At 42.0% G+C, this 25,547-nt stretch overlaps 1 protein-coding gene and 1 long non-coding RNA gene across 3 annotated transcripts in view; one reads left to right on the top strand and one right to left on the bottom strand.

Annotated features, from left to right (window-relative positions):
* On the top strand, positions 1-12,443 carry LOC310671816. Its single transcript, XR_014508223.1, has 2 exons — positions 1-129; positions 506-12,443. It is a non-coding gene; the product is annotated as an uncharacterized lncRNA (long non-coding RNA).
* The window catches only part of GDF11 (growth differentiation factor 11), a 36,557-nt gene continuing 16,553 nt past the window's right edge, over positions 5,544-25,547 (bottom strand). The window contains exons 2-4 of one of the 2 annotated variants that reach the window (XR_014508066.1): positions 17,837-18,210; positions 13,471-16,066; positions 5,544-13,423 (exon numbers count right to left, since the gene is read on the bottom strand). Coding sequence is in view for 1 of the 2 variants with exons in the window: in XM_083427823.1 (XP_083283949.1) it covers positions 15,686-16,066; positions 17,837-18,210 (755 nt within the window). In the remaining variant the exon portion in view is untranslated. Of the gene's footprint in view, positions 16,067-17,836; positions 18,211-25,547 lie in introns of both variants that reach the window. The other variant, XM_083427823.1, reaches the window with a different exon arrangement.

The raw sequence follows: 25,547 nt of genomic DNA, 5'->3' as shown, positions 1-25,547 counted from the left end.
GCCATTTTCAGAATTTTTTATTATGCATTTATTTATTAAATTTATATTCTGCTCTTCTTCCCAAAAGAGCCTTAGATGGTTGGTATGTTCATTGTTAGCCACAAACATTAATTTACTATTAATATAAAGGTAAAGGTAAAGGTACCCCTGCCCATATGGGCCAGTCTTGACAGACTCTAGGGTTGTGCGCCCATCTCACTCTATAGGCCGGGGGCCAGCGCTGTCCGCAGACACTTCCGGGTCACGTGGCCAGTGTGACAAGCTGCATCTGGCGAGCCAGCGCAGCACACGGAACGCCGTTTACCTTCCCGCTAGTAAGCGGTCCCTATTTATCTACTTGCACCCGGGGGTGCTTTCGAACTGCTAGGTTGGCAGGCGCTGGGACCGAGCGACAGGAGCGCACCCCGCCACGGGGATTCGAACCACCGACCTTTCGATCGGCAAGTCCTAGGCGCTGAGGCTTTTACCCACAGCGCCACCCGCGTCCCTGCCTATTAATATACAGTACAATTAATAAGAGGAAGTGAAATACAAAACTATGAAATACTGTGACTGGTTAATGTATAAAATATTGGCCTAATTTATTGATCCAGCTTTCCTTGGTTACATGCCACCCTTGACCAGGGTTGTTCTTCAATAATAATAAAGGAAGTTCTTGATGTCTCTTTGGTTTGTCCACAGCTGTACCAGCTGAACACGTGCCCCCTCCCTCTTTTCTCCTTTTCTTTCTTTGTCATCCCTCTGCCTCTCCCTCTTCTTCACAGATCTTCTCATTCTCCTTTTTTATCAATTCCAATGGAACCTGCGGGGTCCATGTGTGCCGCTCACCCTTAACAATACATAACAATAAATTCCAATAGGGTGTTCCCATTTTATCAGCCCTTCAAGCTGCTGAATTCTTAGGAAATGCAGAGCTTTAGTCAGTTGTTTCCTACCCACAGTAAAGAAATCACTGGCAAGGAGGCTGCACAAACTGAAAATACAAGTGCAGTTGACAGAGATTCACCTTAAAAATATGTGAGATCTTAAATAAAAGGTTTCCATTATTGAGTTAGGAAGAAAAGCACACAACTAATGGAATAGAGACAAAATTTAGGATAGAGATGAAACATCGGAGAGTTAGTTTTAAAATATTTTTGTTAAGATTTGTGAACCTTTAGGAGTGGACTTGTACAACATCTAACATACATTAATAAATGAGGAGAAGATGGGGAAACTGCAGAAAAAGCACAAATAGGTGCCTCTAAGGAAACATGGACTAGGTTGCTGCTAAGAGTCCATATGTTAGTGGTTCACGAGAACTTAAACATTGCCTTACTTGATCAGATGAAAGACCTGTGTATTCAGCATTCTGACTCCATTGGCAGTCAGGCAGTTGCCTTAGGAAGATTCATAAGCAGGGCATGGTGGTGATAGCATATATTGTTGCTTGTCCCAGCATCTGGTAATTAGAAGATGCTATCTCTGAACACATGGGTAATAAATCATAGATAAATCTGTCCTCTGTGAATTTGCACTTATCCTCTACAACCATATTTGAACCAAACAATTACTTACAGGAGCTAGTACCGTGTTGTGTACTGGATTATTATTTATATGTTGCAGCTGGAAGGAACATTTATAAAATTCCCATGGAGATTGTCTTGGAAATTCCTTCCTCTGATGACTAGTTTTAGCAGTGTTATTTAATGTCTGTGGAATATCTTTTGGGAAGGCTCTGTAGATTGTATACATTGGTTTGGGTGTAATCTGCATGTGTGTTCTAAAGTGTCCTGGAAATTCTGTGGATGCAAAATATCACATGAAGAAGGCTCTCCAGAATATCTGATTGAGGAAGAGCAAGCATTTTAAACTAAGTTGTTTGAGGAAACCTAAGAGTGGGACGCGGGTGGCGCTGTGGTATAAATAACTGAGCCTAGGGCTTGCCGATCAGAAGGTCGCGGTTCAAATCCCCGCGACGGGGTGAGCTCCCGTTTCTCGGTCCCTGCTCCTGCCAACCTAGCAGTTTGAAAGCACATGCAAGTAGATAAATAGGTATCGCTCCAGGGGGAAGGTAAACGGCGTTTCCGTGCGCTGCTGTGGTTTGCCAGTAGCGGCTTAGTCATGCTGGCCACATGACCCTGAAGCTGTACGCCAGCTCCCTCGGCCAATAAAGCGAGATGAACGCCGCAACCCCAGAGTCATCTGCAACTGGACCTAACAGTCAGGGGTCCCTTTACCTTTTACCTAAGAGTCAGCTTAATGAAGTTGGCTGATTTGAGCTGCTTAGAGCTTGGCACATATTTATTTGGTCATACACAGGTGCTTAATGAAATAAACCTGTGTTTTCAGAGCCTTCCTTATCTTGAACTGCCACAACTACTTCCCTCTATCCTGTTTTACGAAGCAACTTCTGTTCGCCAAGCCCTTTCACCCAGACAACACATGTAGCCAGCAAGCTAGGGTTGCTCTGATCGGTTTCATGTCCATGTGTGTATATATTCACACCACTTCCTCTGATTGGGGCAATGTAATTAGCTCTTGCATTCTCAGCATACCTGTCACCTCCTAATGAGGGCTCCATAAAACAACATCCCATGATCCAGTTTCCTGCAGCACTTCTGGCCAGTTGTAAATCTCAGCTTTTACAATTTTGGGACAGCAAAACAGATGGAATAACTTTTTTGTTTGCGGGTCTGCCTTTCGGGACAGTATTTGATTTCCTTTATATAATCTGCATTCTTTAAATAAAATAAAGTAAAGATAAATAATAAAAGTAAAATTATCAGTGCTTTACTAGATCCTACATAGCACTCAGACATGCACAGTTCTGTCCAGGACCTTGCCTTCATGGTTACAGGGATAAAGGTAAAATGCTGAAGGAGAGAAGAATGGTGTGGATTATTGCACCAAGTAGGATACATCCTTCCTCTATGTATGTCATTGTGAAGAACCATGTAGCGTTAGGGCTAAGGCAGTGATTATTAGATGTGTATATTTCCTGATCCAAGGACATAAACCCACCACACTTGCCAAACATGTTTTGTTTGACTTGGATTGGGATCTTTCCGATTTGGACAGAACAGTCAGAAGAGTGCAGTTCTATTCAGTCCTGTGTTTAGCAAAGTGTTGGCGTTAGGCAAAGGTTCATTTGCCTAGTAAGAATCATTCAAATCTCACCTTGAAAGGTATTTGAAAGGCATTGGGGGGGGGGGCAGAGTTCTTTTTGTCCTGGTGCCTTCCCTTTAGGGTTACACAGAGTGGATCAAAATGAATGGGAAGGATAAGTTAACACTGGTGTGATCGGTAGTGACTTTAAGTGTGAAGCATTAAGGGCTATTTGGGAGAGCTGTTTTTTCCAGTTTGTTTATTTTTTTTATACTCCCCCCCCCCCCCCCGGATTTTGACAATGTTGTCCGGTTCTTTATGAGGTGGCACCAGGTCAGCAACTGGAGTGCCCATCTTCCATTTCAATCTGAACTTCTCAGTGTGTCATTCTTTCTTGGGAGCACTACACTCTGCTTTCTTTTCTAGGAATAGCTACAACCCTGGGTTTTATTAATAATGCTTGCTTTAGCTTGCACTGTGCTGTCCCTGTCTAGAATGCCGGACTTGATTATTTTGGGGTCTGGTTGTGCGTTCTCCATGTGAAAGTGATGGCTTATTAGCGGTTGTACATTCTGTGGGAAGAAAGGACTTGCTGACATTCTAACCATCTCCACAACTTGGATGAGAGAACTAAATGAATTGCTGCCGCTCTTTCCCAAGTTTCAGTGTTTGTCACAAGACATGAGAAAATGGTGCTAGATGAACGAGCGCTAACTAAATCTCATCAGTGGAGCAATTTACCATCAATAAATTTAGATGCTATGGCGGTAGAAGCATTTCCAAAGGTGACTGCTTTAAATCACTTAGTGGTTGTATTAAACACCTTAAATCACTTATAATAGTGATCGTATTAAACAGCTGGTGCCAGCAAGGATAATCTGCATATAAATACAGGCTTTCCACAGCATCCTTTTTTGGATTGCATCTCTAGCACACAACCCACTACTTAGGGCTGCACATAACCTTGATTGCCACTCTTAGAGCTGACAGCCTTGACAGTCATCCATTTGTACAGGGGAATGGACTGAAGTCAGCTCCCCTTTTCTCTCCCAGCAGGTGATCAGCGCACTCTCAGAGTTTGACACCACCATCTGTCCAGCAGGCCCATGCACGGCAATCCTTGTGCATGATAGCCTGGGTATAGCTCATTGCTCTGGACTAGAGTATGTGATTTAGAGCTGTAGGACGGATGCAAAGTAGATCTAAAAAAATAATAGTCATGGGCTAAATGATATTAGAATATTGTTTTAATAAGGCATTGACCCATTTTGATTTTTGCGACACATGCCAGATAAGCACTTAGGAATGATGGAAATGCTATTTAAATTATATACATATAGTGCTTAAATGGTATGTTAGTATTAGGGTTTTTTTTCCTGTGACAGCCTTCCCCAATGTGGTGTCCTCTGGGTGTTTTGGCGTACAGCTCTTTTGATTCCAGACTACTGGATAGTTGTAGTCCAAGCAATCAGGAGAGCACATTAGGGAAGGATGACCTAGAGAATCAAAAGTAATTCAGTTTCAGTTTAGGTTCCAATCCTCAGTGGGTTTTTCTTTTAGAGCTTATCAACAAAAATGAGAAACTCTGATATCCATCCTCCGTCCACCTTTAAGGTGATCAGAGTTCCTTTCTCTCTCACAATGCAATCCTGTGCATGTTTACTTGGAAATGTCCTGTTGTGTTTTTGTCATAAATGTGTTCAGGATTGCAGCCTTAATCTGGGAACAAGGACTAAGAGGAAACAATTGCGAAAGGCTGCTTTGGAATATTTCTCAGTTATATAGTTTGATGATTCAGTGTTAGGGCATGTAAGAAAAAAATGAGAGGCATTAGGGAACATTTTTTGATCCTGTCCAAGAATTCGCTAGGGGCTAGGAATCATAAGGCTGTTTTTTAAAAATAAGGTTAGGTCCCCTGTGTTCTGACCGCAAGCATGCTTGAGCATAATCAGATTGCTCCAGCGATATGAATGGTATGGTGCCCAGTAAGATGGTGTTGGAGAGTAAACAAGGGAAACTGAGAGCTAAGACCTTTGGACTCTTTGTTTCTTGCTGTTAAAAAAAAACTTAATGGGGAGAAACAAGTTGCTAGGAATATGGAATATGGAATAACGAAGGTTTCAAAATAAGGTGGGTCTCCTTCTTCCAGCATCCTTGTAGCTACCGGTATATCTTCTTGTAACTGATTCAAGAATCATATCAACGCCAGCTCTCCAGGGGAAGTATAACGTATGGTTCTGGGAACCGGGATACATAGCTCCAGCCTTGCACATGAGTGCAAACTTTCTATTCTAATATTTTCCTTCTTAGGAATAGAACCAAAGATATCCCAAAGTATAATAACTCAGCCTCAAATTGTACATAGTGGCTTTGCTGGACACTCAAATACAGGGATTCTTGAGCTATAAACTTTTTAAGATTTAAAACTCTGCCAGTGCATTAAACGAAGAAAATGCTTTTTGCTATATATATTTATTGTACAAAAAAAATCTAAAAAAGGACAAAGAGAAATTGGAACAGAAGCAATGGTTATGATATACTGGACAGACTAAAACCAGTTACAGAACAAATTTAGTTTATACAACACAGAAGAGAAATATAGCCAAGGCAATCCTTATTTGTGTTTGCTTTCCTCTAATTTTCTTTTTCTAAGATGTATGTGAAATAACAGCTGTTACAAGATCCAGTTGTTCTGACCCCAGTTCCTCATAAATGAGTGCCATCTTAATTTAATTTTTGTGTTTTCAGTCAGTAACCCCTATGGGGCAGGAGAGATTAGAAAATATGTGCAATGGTGGATTTTTGGCAAAGCGAACAGCTAGGAGCTTGTTCAACTGAGAGAGGAATACTGTTTTCACGGTAAAAGGTCTGTGACATAATTCTTAACTAACTCTAAATTTGTTAAGTGAAACAGACCATAACTGTGTCAATTTGATAAATGGCAATGAAACCATGTAAAAAACCAGCATCAAAAATAAGGTATGATATGGCATGATTTTTGAAGGCAGCAAAATGCCAGCAGAATTAGATTGGTTTCTTTTTTCCAATAAATAGGTACAGTGGTACCTTGGTTTACGAACTTAATCCATTCCGGAAGCCCGTTCTTAAACCAAGGCGTGCTTTCCCATAGCAGCGGGGGACTCAGTTTACAAATGGAACACACTCAACAGGAAGCGAAACATGTTCTGCTTCCAAGGCAAAGTTCACAAACCAAAACACCTACTTCCAGGTTTGCAGCTTTCTTAATCCAAGTTGTTCATAAACTAAGCCGTTCTTAAACCAAGGTACCACTGTACTGAAAAATTTACAGAGAAGTCCTAACACTCAGATCCACTGGCTGGAGGGGTTAGGATTAGGCAGAGGTGCCTCTCTATCAGCAAAGAAGCATTCTGCTTCTAGGCAGATCACTTCAGCAGTGGGGGCTCTCACCGTGCCCATAGAATGCTGCATGGACATTGCAGAGTGGAGATGGGGTTGGGGTGAATTTGAGTCTGCTAGGTTAAAGTCCCCTTCATTCTCTTGAGAGAGGCCCAGCGATCAGGTTCTCTCCACCTATGTTAGCCTAAAGCTGGTATAAATAATTTCCCCCACTGGCATCAAAAAAAAATCCACCACTTCACACCCCACCCCACTTAGAGTAACTGTCAGTCATTTCTGTGCCTTTACGTTTTCCTCATTTCTGGATTCTGTAATTAAGTCTCATACTACTGGTATAAAAGATATCCCTGTTCCACAGATGATACAGAGATAAAGCTAATTTGCCTCAAAGTTACACCAAAATTGATGCTGAAGCTTACAGAAGAGTTAAATAGTTTTAAGAGCAAGCCCTTTAGTACTAAGTATTATGCCATCCATTCTCCTGTTGACACATTCTTGACTCGCAGGCAACAGCAAAAAACTGTCTTTCTAGGACTCCTCTTTTCCCCATAAATGAGGCACAATCTGTAATTGTGCTAAAAGTCTAACTTCAGCCTCTTCTCCCAGACTTAATTATTTGGCATGGGTTCTTCTCGCTCGTCCATGACAACTTGGGGGAAACTAAAGCTAGCTGGACATTGGTTGACTAATTCTAAACTATTAAAGATCTTCAGAAAGAGTTGATAGCAAGAAGAAGTACATAAATGGCCGGTAGGTGTTTATTTCACTGAGAAATCAGCTAGTGAGTTAGTTTGCCCTATGAGCATTGTATTCAATAGCATGGCAGTAACAAGACACTTTGTGGCTTGGAAGTCAGATAGAACAATGTGTGGTTGCTGAGATGGCAGAACTACGCAGTGTATTGCCTTCGGCAGGAAAGGATTCGACACCAAGATTCATATGCACTAATCTTCACACACAGCCATTACAAAAAGAGAAAGCACAGACATAAAAGTATCTCTTCTTGAGCTCTAGGGTGTGTCACAAAAGGGAAAGCCCATCCTAGTCTCTTTAAATTTTCTTTAACCTTCTATAGTGCAAATGGTACCTTAGCCCAAAGCAGTCTTTCAATACAGACAATTTTTACAGTGAACATTCAGCATTTTTAAGTCCAGATGCTTTGCTTCACTCCTGCAAAGTCTCTGAGGCCTCCTCAAATGTCCTGTTAGGATGGCCTCTTGCTTCCAAAGTGAACTGGTATCCCTTTTGTAGAGAAAGGCAGCCATTCAAGATGTTGGTGGATAGGTGTGAATGGGACGCACACTGCCCCAATACAACAGAAGTCCCTGTTGATTAACACCAGCCATGGACCTAAAACCAACTTGCACCTTTTGGGGAAACTAAAATGACTATATGGCACGATGCATGCTATAGTGGCATTAGCTTTCCTCTCAGAATCCCAGTTTCCCCTCATTGGCAGTCAGTCTCAAGACAGCCAATGGGTTTCCATCTGGAAAGGTTGAGATGACAGCTATGCACGTCCCACATGCAGGACTGGAGTGAAAAGCTCTGAACTCTTATTTTTTTATATTTTAATTTTTTTATATATTTTTACATTTTTATTTTGTTGTTCAAGTGCTGTGTTTGGTCATGTGATCAAAACAAACAAACAAAAACAATCTTAACCAGTGAATGGCCTTTTGGTCATGTGATTTAAAAAATACTTTGCCTGTGTCACTTGTCATCCTCAAACTCATTTCTTCATTTCATACCCACAGGCACATGCGCTCACATGCTCACACTCGCGCTCACACTCACTCATACACCCCTATGACATTTATGCACAGTAACATCAACAAAAAAGTTAATAATAATAATATACTTGTAGGACTGATATTTACATGCATACATCCAAAAATAGCCATGCCTGTTTGCCTTTTGTGAGTCAAATTACCCAAAGCAAAATACTATCCCATCAAAGGAGCCACTAGTAGCAGGTGAATTGGAATTATCTTTCTAGTTTAGCACCATTGGGCAGTAGAAGGGTAGGGTGGGGAATCAAACCACCCAAATCCCAGAAAGAAAACATCCACGTTTCAGGTGAGACCTGCCCATCTATTTTGTGTACCGTACTTACTGGGTAGGCTGCATTAGTGTTTAACAAGAAAAGAACAGTAAAATGGACTGTATCATTGCAGTCCTAAGCGCACTTACCCCAAGGTAAGCATTGCTGAACATAGCAGGGCTTATTTCTGAATAAGCATTCATGGGATCAGGTTGCATGCCTCTCAAAACAATCCTTAATGGCATTTGTTCTACTGGGACTTTTATCTCCACATGTGAGATTTAGGAATAGATTCTCCATCACTCTTCAGATACTCTATTATCAGGAATGGGGAACCTTTGGCCCTCCAGGTGTTGGTGGACTACAGCTCCCATCATCCTTGACCATTAACCATGCTTGCTGGGTTATAAGAACCAGGAGTCCAACTATATGTGGAGGGTCCTGGGGTCTCTGTGTCTGCTCTGTATTAATGAGGTACGCATTAACCAAAACACAATGAACTGGCCTTGGTAAAAAAATAATACATTATGAAAAAAATGTTCTCCAGTTATCAGCCATTCCCTCAACAATCCCTTCTGACCATAGTCTCTGTGATGTACAAATGCATCTAATGAGCTACTTGTACGCATATCCCAATACAGTGATTCCATCCCAATACAATTAATTGCATATTCTGTGTTAACCCTAAACTTCAGCTAATTTTCAGCTAATCATTTTGAATGTCTGCTGTTATAACAAGTTTTTAAAATGTGTCCTGTTTCTCTACTGACTATGCAAGCAAGTCACAGCAATGAACTGTTTTTTGGAAAACTACACTGCATTCAAAAATAGACATTTGGAGATGTCCCATTGGAAGAAGCCCAACTCCTAGGGATCCAATTTGACCGTGATCATCTCAGTTTTCCACAATGATGTGTATATATCCCTCAACCCCCTACAGATGAGCAAAGCCACCGACAGGAAATTATATTTAATGAAAAATAGTTTTGTCGTACACTTCCCCCCCTCTGCGTCTCGCAACAGGGAAGAGTTGTGTAGTGCAAAGTATGTGGCCCTGTGCCATAGCAGTTCAACTAAGAACAACTTCTTAAAGCAAGATTAAAATTAAGTATCTGATAACATAACAGCAAAATAAACCCTGGCTGGTCTTGGCAGATTTCAAACTGGGTTCTAGGAAAGAGCATTTTTGTGGAACATTTGTTGCGACGGTCTTCTCTGAATGGATATTTTGTGTAATAATATCTGCTAGATATTAGATAGCTGAGTGAGGTAATATGCCACAGCAGTGAGGATTATCACATTGATTCATGCTTTTCCTATCACAGATTAACAGTCATCTGCATGTTATTGTCAAATTCCCTTTTCAATTCAAACATTCTGATTTCAGTCCCAGAAACAAAACTCAAGCCTGCTTATTGATTTTAAAACAAACTGCACAACTATCTTCCTACTCTGTTTTTATAGAATAGTGCCAGATATAACGGTCTGAGAGTATGACACTGCTAACCTGAAATCTCACTTCTATACACTTCCCTCTTTTCAGCTTCCAACCACAATTCCTTCTAAAACAATAACAGAACACATAACTCTGTTTTATGCGTGACATAAAACCAGTGATGTGGCCACTGCAACTGAATTCGAACTCATGTTCTACTTCTTTTTATACTTCTAGAAGCAGAGAGGCAAGGGGCTGGAAGACAAGAGTTGTAACAGGATACTAGCTAGAATTGCCTCCTGTATACTTCAAGACCAGTTCAAGACCCACTTTGCTTTCTAAGCATGAGTAGATACTGTACACTTAAACACTTTAGAAAGCAAACATGAAAGTTCCATCCTTTGGACAAAAAGTAACACTGAGTTTCTCAATCCCCTAGTCCTTTATCACAGCCAGTGTTATACCTGCGTGTGTCATATATCAGTAACTTGGCTCTCTAGAAAGCACAGCCTCATTAAATTAGTAAAGCATGCTGTTGCCAGTGTGGATTGGATTTTCATGGTTTAGGTACGTCAGGTCTGTTGGACTGAGGAGGCTGCAGGCACAGTCCTCCTGAATCTGTTAAGAAAATGGGTTCATCTACACTGTCCTGATTGTCAAATTGACCTTGTTGCCAGAGTGGTGTTTGCATACCTAAGTGCTGGCTGGGGAGGAACAATACAGATCCAGCGAGAAAAGCAACTGTATTTCAACTAACGTTAGAAGAGGAATAATGTTGGATGTTCTTTGTATTAAGGAATGAACTAGATGGGGAAAGAGACCGGTACCTGATTATTTCTTTTCCTTTAAAAGTCATTTCCCTTTTCTGTACCTCTTCACCAATCTCTAGTGGGGGGCCTTAGCTCCTTAACTCACAAGCTGACCAATATGCTATCTATCTATCTATCTATCTATCTATATCTATGGTAGATGATAGATAGATAGATAGATAGATAGATAGATAGATAGATAGATAGATATCTCCTGCTGTTCTGCAGAGAAGAAGTGGCATCCCTTAAAGATCACTTGGTAAAGTCAATGGCATCAATCAAGGAATCCCATCTCACATCTTTTCTTTCAACCCTCTGGTCCTATGCTCTTTCCCAGTTCAAGGAGAGATCCTACAAAGCTAATATTTTCCAAAGGGAAAAGCAGAGGCACGAAGCAGAGGTAACGGTGCTTGATTAAAGTATTGCTGAACAAGTGACTTCTTTAGTACATCTGGCAAAGGCCCACAGCAGTGGAATCCTTCAGAGAAAGAACAAGAACAAATGAAATCGGTCATCATTTTCCATTGCATCAAAAGGACTAGTGACACTTCTTCAAATACCAGATTCTCTGCAGACTTCCAGAGAAAGCTCTTCCGATCAATCACAACAATTAGAGATTTATTTCTTTTGATTCCCCAGGAACTGGAGAGAAAAAAGAATGGCATTGCTCTACATCACCCTGTAGTAACTGCTCAGATTCCCCATTAATAAAAAATAGCAATTCCACTCATGTCAAATTGCTGGGATATACTTTTGTTAGATAAATCTCACAGTAAAAAAACATGCAGTAAGTACACTTCTCTTCCCTCAGCTTTTTATTCTAAATACAGTATATTTTAATATGAAACTAGCAAGATAGGCCCTTCATATTTCTGATATTCTCTTTTGTGATGCTTGGTGGCACACCATGAAGGAAACTATAATTTAGTTTCTGTTGTTTTTAATCTAACGATCCACCCAAAATACAAGCTGCAGAAAAAGGAAATGAAGGTAACAAATACAGCATATTGAGAACTTAAATGCTTTGGAGTCACCTGAAAGAATCCAGGTGACCCCAAACCATTGAGGAACGAAGGATTCCTGGGTTAAATCCAGTCATGGGCTTCCATCTGCAGAGCTGCTGTCCTGTATATACTTAAGCTAGCTAGTTCATTTGCACAAAGTTAAGTTAATGTAATTTAGCATAAGAAAAGGTAAGTTTGAGTGCTTTGAAAAAGAGTGAAGCGCTTCAGTCCATAAGTGCTAGAGAGAGGCAGTGTAGCGCAAAAAAGAGAGCTGATCTCTGTGCAACCTTGAGCAAGGGACTGTTCCCTTTTTTGGATTTTAGGGTTTAAACCCATGAGAAGTGCTAAGATTTTGCTTAGCTAGGGCAGCATTGAACTCCCTAGCAACAGGGTAAGAGGCAGGGTAGGGAGTTAAGATTTTCCGTAACGTCTCATCCTATGCACCTTCATCCAAGCCTTCATTCAAAGTTTGCCCAACATTCTGGTACCCTGTAACTTCAGATCAGGAAGGCAAAGACTCCATAGTATGTATCGACCTACAAAAGGACCAAAATTTGTCCATACAAGAATTGAACTGGGTGGTGATGTACACAGCTTCTTTAATACAATAAGTGCTAGATTTGGAAAGGTGGTAATCTGTAGGATGAATTAGTTCCTGGTGGTCTAATCCGATTCTTTAGCCATCACATCCACAGTTGGTATATCTGTGAAAAAGCAACTTCAGGAGAAGTCGAGTGACATAGTTTAGCTGCTTTCATGCAATAGAACAGCTGTAATTCTGGCAAACAAGTTGATGGTTGGCTCAAAAGAGTCTTGCTAAAAAATTTGAACAAACACTTGGCTCCAGGGTCTGCTACAGACTCCCCTCCAGTCCATCACCCCCACACCCAGGTTCCAGACCCATGACAGAAATTTCTGAAGGGTTGCATCATGCCACACAGCAGCTCGCTAGACAGCCCAAGCAGAGAAGTGGAGAAACAAGCCCTAAAGCAGCAGGAACAGCTGAACTCTGGAGAAACAGGGATTCTGATTTCATACTGTCATGAAAATAGCAGAAGGGAAGTAAAGACGCCACAATGGTATGAGTAGTCTGAGCCTGACTGTTTGTTCCAGTTTGGCGCAATAAGGCATTGTCTACTTCAGAGAAAATTCTCATTTGCTCTTTCCCCTTCCTTCATTAAGCAACTGCAAATTCTGCACCTCAAGATTTATTGGAGAAATTATGAACAGCCTGCAGAAGCAAACGCTTGCATGAATAGAATTCATACTTCGACCTCACAAACAGAGGTGTGTAAGTCTACTTTCCAAATGCCATAAATAACCCGGGGCCACCTACTCACTATAAGAGCTTTCCTACACCTAACTTTTTCCCTATTTGAATATAGAAATACTTCTGCAAGAAACAAAGTTCACTATATATGCCATTTCATCTGCCTAAGTGCTTCAGCTTTTGAGAACAACATTTCAATGGCTCCTTCAATCTATAATTTGGCTGCTTAATTGAACAAGTGAGTCCCCCCTCCCCCCAAACAGACTAGATTCAAACTTTTGTCCCATCACAGATGGAAAATTTACAGGGAATGGTTGAATTGTGGTGACCATCAAACAGCAACGATTTCTAATTCACATAGGACGTGAACCACTAACTAATGGGTTGCTCTGTTAGCTCCAAATTGCAGTATAGCATTAGTCACTTGGGCTGAAAATCCACACTGGAATCAATACCTTGGCTCCACATTTAGAGCCATTATAGGTAACACCACAATTACCAAGACCTTATACTCCCCTAAGAGCTTCTCCTATTTAAACTTTTATATCTCCTTTGATTCTAAGAATCGTAAGCCATGGATATGAAATCCATTATAACCCAACATCTTCCCAAGGCTGTTGACTCAAAGAAGGCCAGCGACAATATCTGCAACCAATTTGGCATTATCAAGTAACTTACATCTGTCTGGGGACATCAGTGTAGAGGCTTCAGCAGGCATTCTATCTGACCCTTCTGTGCCAGTTTCGAAACCTAGAAATCAAGCTCAAATATGGCATTTGCTAAATGCCCAGTGTTTGGCTAGTGTTTTATCATCTGAAGAGCAATGCTCTCCCATCAAAAGTAACACCAACTCTGGATTAAATACATTCTGTGGCAGAAAAACAATTAGAGACCATTGCTTCTCTTTTTATGAGTTAATGTATAATTTCCCTATGTTATTCTGGGCTTTGTCGCCTCAAATAGTAGGAAGCAGAATTGCACTGTGTTTCTTGGTTAGGGAAAGGAAGGTCACACTGTAGTTTCATGGAAGGCTATAGACAGGTTAAGGATCTACATAAGTGCATTTTAAAATAAAAGAGCATTGATACAACAGTGAAGGTGAAGAGGAGCCAGACACAGCAACTCACTCATGTGACCATTCAAGGACTGCTGTGTTATTGCCTAACATCAACAAGCCATTTTTCCCAGAGATGAGGAACTTGCAGCCCCTAAGATGCTGTTAGACTTCACATCCCATCAGCCTCAGCTGACATGACCAATTGTCAAGGATGATAGGAGTAGTGGCCCAACATCACCTTGGAGGAACACGGGCTCCCCATTCCTGCTCTAGCCATTAGAAACAATTCTTGCAAGTAGCCAAATCATATGTGTGTGTCCAGTTCAGTTAACAAAGAAAACCATTAGTTCTATATATACATTGGGTGGGTGGGCCTTCATCACTGAAACATTAAACAAAAGTTATGCTTAAAGGAAAGCTCCAATGCAGAGCATGATTCAATAAATAAAGGAAATATTTCTCCTCTACTGCATCTTTGACAGACTCCTACCCTGCAAGTGAAAACCCTTGGTGGTATAAGTCAAATCATGCCAGAGGAGTAAAAGGGGACAGAGATCCTTTGTCCTCACATGAACAAGACTCTTTCTCCCACTACTTCGAAGATGAACTAAGGTTAAGTACATGTTAAGCTAATAGCAACTTTGAATTCAATGGGTTGAGTTTACAGTTTCCTAAGGACACTAACACTGAAGGATATCAACTTTGAAGTGGATAGTGTCAGTCTGCATGAGGGATACTGAAACTAAGGAGGTGGACTTACACCCAAGGCAGATGGAATTAAATTTTTCCTCTGATTGGACAGCTCCTCCAACACCCGTCTAAGTCTACGGACTACGCTTCTACTTCATCACCTTGGAACTATGCATCAGAGAAAAACATTGCAAGTGGACTCTAGTTTCTGTTTCTTGGGCGTCTCCTAACTTTTAAGGGAGTCTGTCTCACAAAAGGCAGGCAGGTTCAGCAACCCTCAAAGTCCCACATCGTATTCGCCCTCCCACCCACCCCCAAAAATGCCAAATATTCCCCAAGCTGGCTGGTCCCTTTCTCTGTCTTTCTTCATCTTAATACAAAATATTTACCTCTTTTTTCCCTCTTTATCTCTATAGCTCCATACAACATTTTATTTAACTTAACAATCACAATCTAGGAAGCTTTCACTGTTTGTAAACGGGTTGAAGAGCCTCTCTCTTTCTGATGAACTTTTCCCACTTTGTAATCATTTTACTCTCAGATTGAGAGAGAAAGGGGGTTGGGAAGAAAAACAATACCAGTAAAAGTAAAGCTTGAGCAATGATGGGTCAAACAAAGGGTTTTGGAAGAGAAGAGGTCATTTCAGATCTGCCTCAGCGAGGAAAGTATTGATCCAAGCCAACTCATTCACTCTCCAGTAACGTGACGTCTGTTTTGATTATTGCACAGTGCATGATGTCACTTCAGAGATTTTCAATACAATTCTATCCATCTTGTTCTTTTCCCACAATTATTTTCTCTTCAGAAATGTTTTAAAATGATCAGGAATGGATTCGTCAGTGTCAGGATGCATCATCGAAGCAGGAATCCAGGGGAATCGTGAGGAAGGAGTGACAGGACAGGCAGAGGGTTTAAGAGCATCCACACCTGTCAACAACCATGCCAGGGATTTTGCCATAGATTATCTGCTGTTTGTCATTGAAGTACAGCATATTGATGGGGGACATCTTGGTGGGTGTGCAGCAAGGCCCGGCTGAGCCCCGGGGATTGGCCTGCTGCACCAGATGGGTATGAGGATATTTCTGCATGAACATATACTCGCACTGGCCTGAACAATAGTTGGCTTTGTACCGCTTGGGGGCGATAATCCAATCCCAGCCGAAGGCCTCAAAATCAACAGTCAGTGGGTAGCGGCAGCAACGGGACTCAGTTGAGTGCTCGTCGCAGTCTAGTCCCAGGTTCCTCCGGGACCGTTTGTTGTTCTCCAGCACACGTAGCTCCATGAAAGGGTGCTGGGGTGGGAATGGAAGGGAGAAAACAAAAGAGTTACGTGTTTATGTGCAATGTCTATTTACCCACATCACAAAGACAGAGATAACTAGCCCCATAGCAGGAGCCCAGCTCACAAGGATAGTTTTGAAGCACACCATTTCCATTAATTATCATCAGCCCACAACCCATCTTTCCAGCCCCATCTGTCCTCTTGCTCTGTATATCTTTTAAAACCACATATTTATCTCCCTAGCCATATCCCAGCTCTGTCCAGCTCGAGTCCTTATCTGTCCTTCCAAGACAAGCCATCTTTTCTCCAATCCTAACAATACTTATCACAGCGTACAGTAATTTATCCAATTCCCTGTAGGAGCCTGGAGTATTGCTTTCCCCTTTAGAAAGCCAGGCACAGGCTGACCATGTACAGCTCGCTCCCTCCCTCCCTCCCTCCTTCCCTCTCTCTCTCTCTCTCTCTGTGTGTGTGTCTATACGTTCCTTTAAAAAAAAAGTCAACAAGAGAGAATGCAATATATGGGCTGCTGACCCATCACCTGCTGCCAGAAAACAAAAATGAGGTGCACAATCTGACAAGAGAGACCAAGAGATCAATTTGTAGGTAGTGGGTGAAGATGTGAAATAAAGGGAGCTCCATAAGGAATATGTGCATGTCTTTATGTGATTTTTCAAACCATCTGCATATAGCAAGGTTTCAGTTAAATTGGTGTGTTTTGGCAGAGTAATTATGCCTAACAGAATAAGCTTCAAGGGACAAGTAAGAGATTAAAGATAATAAAAGGGGAGGGGAAAATAAACCAAGAAGATATATTTTTATAAAGGAAAAATGGGGGAGGGAAACAACCTTCAACGCTATTTGAATCTCAGTAAATTACTAAGCGTCTGTTTACATGGAAGACTAGCTTAAGGCTAACAGAATAAGATTGAATCATGAATGTATGTATCCAATAATCTGTAACATGCAATCTCCTTCAGAAAATCAGTGAATTAAGATGCCACTTCAACATGTGATATCCTGCCAAGAATATCAAATATTTCGCTGAATTCTGGATATTTTACAGGCGGTGCTCTGAGTGTTAGTGAGACTTCAGAGCTGGCACAAATAGGAATTCTGCTGTCTTGAGTTACATAATGTTCAGCCTTTGTGAAGTACAGAAGGTAGATGGTGGTTTTATCTGTTGGAGAGCAGTGAGAGTTGTGCCGGTTACCTTAACATGGTTATTCCAGACCTGTTGATGGGCTATTTACACAAGTGGAGGCCAGTAATATCAAAATGTACAACGATTTTGCTGTTTATTTAAAGACCAGCTAAGTGAGTGAGAGATGCTCGCAGGTAAGACTTAATGCTATGATTTGGCATGTAAGCACACCCCTACCCTACGTGCAGTACAATAGTATCACAGCTCTCAATGAACTTTTAGGAGGCAGGAAGAGTTACAACCAAGAGAGCAAACCAATAGGTATGGAAGGGAAAGCGCTTCCCAACATGTAGCTCACTGGTGACCCTGTATGTATGCAACAAAACAGTGAATCAGGGGCACTGGGGCCATCACTAGTTCTGAAAGACTGCTTCTTCTACTAATCTTCCACTTACTCACTTCAGCACAGCTTACTGTAATGCTGCAACAGGGAACTGAGGCATGTTCTCAGTTCCTGACATCAGCAAACACCTGCAGCTTGAGTGAGCTTTGTGGGAAAGGTATTTCTTTGGCCTCCAGCTCTACGTTAGAAACTAGGATGGAGAGAGAAGAAAAGCGATGCTCCTATTTACCCACCAGGCCTTCAGCACCAGGCCCAAGAGAGGTGACGGCCAGGTCATTGCCATTGGGATCAAAAGCGTTGATCTCGATACCCCAGTTGTTCTGAGGCTGCTTGAACCAGTTCTGCAGTACATGCTTGAAGTCAATGCTCTGCCAGTGGCCAATGCGGGAATTCAGGTCAATCTTGAGTGAGCGGATACGAATATGGCGGCTCCCATCCTCCGTCACTGGTTTGAGACGCAGGATCTGTAGGTAGACCGTGGAGGTATGCTGAACAGGCCGCAGGTACACCCACAGCTGTGCCTTTACTACCTTGGTGAACATGATCTTGGGGCTGAAGTTGAAGAAACAGCAGTGTGGGTTGCCTTCAATCTGTACCACAGGGTCCGCTGGCAGAGAAAGACAGAGAGAGAAGCAGTGAGCAGAATTTCTTCACAACCCATTTCCCAGTCAGGGGGTTCTGCCTAAGGAGCCATTCACACAGCTGTTTATCACATGTGCGTATGAAAATACTTTCTTGTTGATTGAACACAGTGCCTGTCAGTGGAGGTGGTCTTGTACACAAATAAGATGCCCTCAATTGGTTGTGTAAATCAGCCTCAAGTACAGTGAATATTAAACTCTCCAGTCAGGCAGTCATTTTTCAAGATACAACTCTCTATAGATCTGAAGCTAAAAAATAAAAGCAATTAAGAGACCCCCTTCTTGCATATCCTAACAAATAAGGGAAGAATAAAGAGGTACAGTGGTACCTCGGGTTACATACACTTCAGGTTACATACGCTTCAGGTTACAGACTCTGCTAACCCAGAAATAGTTCTTCAGGTTAAGAACTTTGCTTCAGGATGAGAACAGAAATCGTGCTCCGGCGGCATGGCAGCAGCGGGAGACCCCATTAGCTAAAGTGGTGCTTCAGGTTAAGAACAGTTTCAGGTTAAGAATGGGCCTCCAGAACGAATTAAGTACTTAACCTGAGGTACCACTGTACACTGATTCTCAGTTGGAAAATTGGCAGCCATGAAAATGGGACACTTAAATCAGGGGGTGGTAGTGTCAAAAGGGCTTGGGTGAGAAGGGTCACGATAGAGGCAGCAACCATTTCATGGAGGGGTTCTGTCTGCAGAGCACACAAAAGTATGCCCCATTACGCCCCCCTTCCACCCTCTTCTGGGTCCAAAAGGACCCACACATTGGCAATTACGTATCAACTGGGTGCATCTAAAATGGCACTACCTTATGTAAAAAAGGTTATGCAGCGTATAGCCTTCCAATGGACAGAAACTACTTTTTCTAGTGACTTCTCCTTTGCAGCCATTCCCACATCATTACTGAGGATTCCCCCAGCCCTTCAAAACTTATTTTAAGGGGGGGGGTTACAAACAACTCTTTACAATTGAACCCTTTCCAATACAACATTAATACCAAGAATTAAAATATTAATACCAAGAATAAAATGTGCACACAGGAAACCAAATCCAAGAGGGTGTGAACATGGTTAATGAGAAGAACCAAAGAAAGTTATCAAAGAAGTTATCAAAGTCTTCCTTCAGAAAATGGAAATCACATCCAAATGAGAACAAAGAGGAACACAGTCTTTGTCAAAATAAATGCAAGCAGACAAGAAAAGGTGCAAAAAAGGAAAGAAGTCAAAGAGCATCCCTCAAAAAATTAAGACCAGTGATAAAAAATTATATAACTGCATTAGAAGCAAGCCATACTAAAGCCTGATTTGGCACCACCATTTTTCTCAAGGCTAAGTTGATCCACCAGTTAGCATCCAGCACTGTTCCAACATCGTAAACCTCTTGCCCTTTCTCCCTTCAGCATTCCTTTCTTAAGGCTGACTTCAACTAACCTTTACTCAGAGTAGGCCCACTGAAATTAGTGGAGCTAAGTTATTCATGGCCATTAACTTGAATGAGTCTGCTCTGAATAAAAGTTAGTTTAAAACAACTCTTTGTAGCCACTACCAGCTACAGGTGTGATGTGCCAGAATGTTTGTGGGGGTTTTAAAAAAATAAAAATTCACATGACCATAGAAAGCTAATTTATACCAAGTCAGATTGTTGGTCCATCTCACTCAGTATTGTCAACAGTATTTCACAGGGATTGAACCTGGGATCTTTTGCACGCATAGCATGTGCAATACGACAGAGCTACAACCCTTCAGTACTTTTTAAATAAATGTCCACTCCTAAGTCTAAGGCTTCATTTTGGAACCAGATTTTTCTTCTACCTCTTTACTGTTTTCATAGGGTGGCATTCAACTGATGAACCCCGTCAGCAGAAGTCCTATGTAAGGACTTCCATTTGCACAATGGGGCTTTCTTTCCCATGCCGCCCCCCCTCCTAAAAATGGCTTGCAGAGTCAGGAGCACCCCTAAAACAGCAAGGAGAGGAGATTGTTCTCTGGCAAACTGAAATGCTTGCCCTGATCAAACAATTCCTTATCACAAAATTGAAATCCTTCAATAGTCAGCCCACCACTCACTCAGCCCATGACTGATATGGCGGCTTCTTCTTCTTCTTCTTCTTCTTCTTCTTCTTCTTCTTCTTATTATTATTATTATTATTATTATTATTATTTAGATTTCTACAGCTCCCTTCGTTATAAGATCTCAAGGCATTTTACAGAATAACATGATAAAAACAAGTAAATAAGTAAAACAAAACAGCAAACAATAACCCCCTCTCTCCCACATACACATTTAAAAGCCTATAGAATATTAATCGGCCAAAGGTTTGGTTAAAGAGGAACGTTTTTGCCTGGCACCTAAAAATATATAATGAAGGCGCCTGGCGAACCTCCCTGGGGAGAGCATTCCACAAATGGGGAGCCACTACAGAGATGGCCCGTTCTCGTGTTGTCACCCTCCTGTGGGTGGCGCACAGCAAGAAGGGCCTCGGATGATATAGGTCACCTGTTAAGGGCCAGCCCTCACAAAGCAGCTTATACAAGCAAATAATAAAATATAAAACAACCATTTCAAACTAACTGCTTAGGGCTTTGGCCCAACTGGCCAGAATTTGCACTCCTTTCTGAGTCAGGCCCCTCAGGGCTAATACGGCTCAGGCATGGGGGCTGCCTTGCAGGATTCCCCTCACCTTTTAGCCTCAGTACTGCTGCTAGCCAGCGGAACCTCTCTGCGTCACTGCATTTGCCTGCCTTCCTTTAGTGGCTCACTCACCGTGGCAGTCATAGGCACAATGGAGAGGGGTGACCAGCTCCCAGTCCCTCTCCTCTCCTCACCAAACAGGTGCAGTGTCACAGCACAGCAAGAGACATCTGCTATGACCCCAAGGTCTCTCTCCTGGTCAGCTAAGACCCCCATGAGGGCATATTTGAAATTAAGATTTCTTGTGCTAATATGCATCACCTTACATTTGTTTACACTAACTGACTGACTGACTTACATGAATGACCAATAGTTTAAAAGCTTATCTAGCTTCCGATGCAAAGTAGAGTAAACCTTGAATCCAAGAAATATACAAGGTTTTGTGTATTTTGCCTTCTAAAGGGATCGTGTTTCATTTCACTAGAGATGCTGCAGCCTTTTGGGTTCTGCATTCTACAGTATCCTGCAAAAGAATACACAGGGCAGCTATCAGGACTATCACATAATCCTTAGCATAGTTAACGATGCTAAGGAGTTAAGTGGGTTCAACCACAGAGCCTAGGGCTTGCCGATCAGAAGGTTGGCGGTTTGAATCCCTGCGATGGGGTGAGCTCCCATTGCTCTGTCCCTGCTCTTGCCAACCTAGCAGTTCAAAAGCACATCAAAGTGCAAGTAGATAAATAGGTACCGCTCCGTTGGGAAGGTAAAGGTGTTTCCATGTGCTGCTTTGGTTCGCCAGAAGCGGCTTAGTCATGCTGGCCACATGACCCGGAAGCTGTACGCTGGCTCCCTCAACCAATAAAGTGAGATGAGTGCTGCAACCCCAGAGTCGGTCACGACAGGAGCTTATGGTCAGGGGTACCTTTATCTTTACCTTTACTTATTTGAACACAGTCTGATTCCTGTACCTTTTTTGTGTGAGTGTGGGTTGTTTTTTAGTCCCAACCTTTCTTCTGATTTCATTGTACCCATTTTAGCACACTATAGTGTTTTGGTTAACTCCAAGCTCAGCTGGAAGAATGAGAAACCAGATTGTCATTTAGAAACCGCCTTTCTCCTACTGAAGCTTAGGCACCACTGCAACACGTCCCTTTTTATTCCTTCATTTTCCTCGATGGGTAAATTGGTAGTCTGATGTTGAGGGAGTGTTTAATTGATGTTAGATAACCTGCTTCTTCAATATTTTCATCCTTCAAACATAAAATGAGTAGTGTATGAATTGTTAGATTCTTTCAAAATAGAGACTGTGTATGGGCTCCAGTAAAAAGAGATGGTTCCTATTCCAGACTATCAGAACTATTTCAGTGCTGAGCCAAGGACAGCAGTCATAATAGTGTGCGTCTATATACCCAGTCCTCTGTCCGCTTCAGTAACGCAATGTGTAACAGGGCAAGAGACTGGAAAGAAGACAGCCTGTCTTTGACTTGTGTGTATGTCTATAGATGGAATTATATAAGAACTAGATAATATAAATGGGCCCAGTAGTGACTGCTAGCCACGCTAGCAAGAATTTCAGGACCCATGTTAGCCATAGTGTCTCTCTAGCGGCTAGCTGCTGGGGTGAATTTCACTACTGCTGCCTGCTAATAAGCTTTTCCATGAATCTGGTGAGTCACTGACGGAAGACAAAAATGTTAACTTGGATGCACAACTGATCTGACCCAGTGAATGGTGCTTCTTATCCTTGGGATGAAGGCAGAGAAATTGTGTGTCCAATGGGCCACAATTATGTGGCCTCTAAAATGAGGTCTAACTCTAGCATAAGACTCACGTGTTACTTAACCCAACACTCAGAAAATTCATCCAGATCTATACACATTATCGGTCCATGTCTATCCATAGTAATACTTTGTTGCTTGTCCTAAACAAGTCATACAAAAAAAGGACAACTGGTCCCATATCATAGGATGTAGTCAATACAGTCCTGAGTCACTAGGTTCACCAATAAAAGGATTTTTCGTGTAACAGAATGTTCTCCTTTCCTCCCCCTATGTGCCACCTAAATCTGTTCTAAGTGTTTCCCCAACCTTCTGGAGCAGATTTGGGGATGGAGTGGGGGGGGGGGGTCGGGTCTCAATTGCACTAGCACTTAGTTGAATACCACCCCATGTCTCTAATGAATGCCACATCTGAATGCTTAAACAAGGCTTATAAGACAGCAGGGTATTATTTCAGTCCCGATACTGATCACTTCTACCCTCCAGTAATCAAATAATCCTGGATTTCTTTAACAAACTTTGGTCCCAGCACAGATTCTTGGAGCACCTTGCTATTTGTGGAATATAAATTTGTATTTTTCCTTGCTGTTTCTGAATCTATTATTAGTGATTGATCCATGAGAAGCTTTGCTATATTGACAGTGTTATTTCATTGCCTTTTGTGATTTGGAGATTGCTTTCATTATGCTATGGTGTTATGCGGATGCCTTCAGCACAGTCAGCTCTGAAGGTACTTTTACAGTTTCCTCCCTTTGAACACTCTTAAGTCTTCAGCACTGGCATGTCCTTTCCCATTTTGGCACATCCCTATTTTCAGAACGTCAACGTTTATATAATGGTTATCAGATGGTTTAGCTGTTGTCGTCTATGGCCTATAGTCCATTCCGTTGATAGTCAAGAGTTTCCTCTCCTCTTTAGTTTGTCTGTTCTAATCTAGTCACTCATCCAGTCCACTGCAACCCACACTCCTTTCCCCCTTGCAATGACATGTTGTGATTGCTCCTGTTAAACTTAAACTTTCCGCCCGTCCTTTCGTCCATAGTCCTAGGTAGTTTTATCACAAAGCACATTCGGCTTTCCTTTCAACCGCCTACCTCTGAGACAGAATTGGACATTTGAGAAGAACCAGGTTTATCAGCAAACATAGGGTTGCCAGATCCTGTCTTTAAAAGTTTGAGTGCAACAGGAGAGTTGCTCTGCCAGTCTCCTTTGCCCACATCTCCTGCCTGCTGTAGTAGGGAAAGCTTCCGTTTATTCTAGAGTAAGTGGAGAAGGAAAGTGCCAATCTGGCAGCACTTTTTGAAAGTTAACCAGGTTTATTTCTAAGCACGCGTCATTGCAGATTAAGCTAGGATAGAGACAAATCACTCACCCAAACTTCAATATGAATAGATAAAAAGTGAACTGGTGAGATGCAGAGACCTCCCCAAAAGCAGCACATGCAATAGATGTTCCTGTACATGATGAATGAACAGGCCAGGTACAGTATTGACAGCAGATAGCATTTCCCTTACCCAGTTCAACATGTGTGTATTTGGGGGAGCAGCACAAATACACACAAACATTCAAGAGAACAGGCAACAGAATAAGAGGTAGCACACAGTCAAATCAGAGAAGGGTAGCTCAAATAATAGGCAGAAGATGGAATTTACTGTGAGAGAGGAATCTTTCACCTTTAAAAAGCTTATTTATGAATATAGCTGAATGGTTCCTTACAAAACAGCTATACAAAATAGGAAGCGATCGTTTCTCTATGCTTTAGCTAAACGTTAAACATGCTTCTTCAGTTGATAGTGATGGCTTCACTCAGTGCTTGAGCGATGGTGGCTGGTGCTTCTACTAAGCACACCCTACTTATTTGGGAATGAACTGGAACAATAGTTTAGCAGATTTGAGCATAGGCAGATTACAAGTCTGAGAAGAAGGAACTTTTAAGGGAATCACATTTGTCTTTTAGGAGAAATGATGGTGCTTTAAAGTAGGGGTTGGAAAACGTTTTCAGCCCAAGGGTCACATACCAGGGGCAGATGAGGCCAGTGAAAACAGTAGGTGGAGCAACAAAGAAAATAATGCCTTTGTAGAGTAAACTAATTTATGCATACACTCACATCCCCCTCACTTCCTTCTATCTAGACCAGGGTTTCCCAAAGTTGGGTCTCCAGCTGTTTTTGGACTACAATTCCCATCATTCCCTGGTCCTGCTAGCTAGGGATGATGGGAGTTGTAGTCCAAAAACAACTGGAGACCCAACTTTGGGAAACCCTGGTCTAGGCAAACAAGAGGCATTATTAGAGTTCAGTGATACACTTCAGTCAGGCAAAACAAACCAAGCCTGAGGCACGTTCCAAACACCAAAGAAAGAGACCTGGAGAGCCACCTTACCTGCTTTGAAGCAGTGCCAGAACACTCTACTGCTTGGAAAAGTGTGGAGGACCAAACTTGCTCTTGGGGAAAGAGAATATACATACTCTGTCTGGGCAGGTACAATGTCATCTGTTATCATATAAGCTGCCCTGAGCTTTACAAGAGTAGTAAGATATACATAGATGTTATACACTGGCGTACATGCATCTGTAATACCCTATATAGCAAACTTTTTCAGCAGGGGGCCAGTCCACTGTCCCTCAGACCTTGTGGGGGGCCAGATTATATATTGGGGGGGGGGAATGAACAAATTCCTATGCCCCACAAATCACCCCGAGATGCATTTTAAATAAAAGGACACATTCTACTCATGTAAAAACACACTGATTTCCATACTAACTGCGGGCTGGATTTAGAAGGCGATTGGGCCGGATCCGGCCCCCCGTGCCTTAGTTTGCCTACCCATGCTATATAGGGTTAGTGCAATACACAGGCCACTCCTGCAGAAGTCAGTGCCTCAGATAGGAT

Source organism: Podarcis tiliguerta (genome assembly GCF_965153285.1).
Source record: "Podarcis tiliguerta genome assembly, chromosome: 2".
In the NCBI taxonomy this organism is placed as follows: Eukaryota; Metazoa; Chordata; class Lepidosauria; order Squamata; family Lacertidae; genus Podarcis; species Podarcis tiliguerta.
This window is presented reverse-complemented; position numbering and strand designations above follow the sequence as displayed.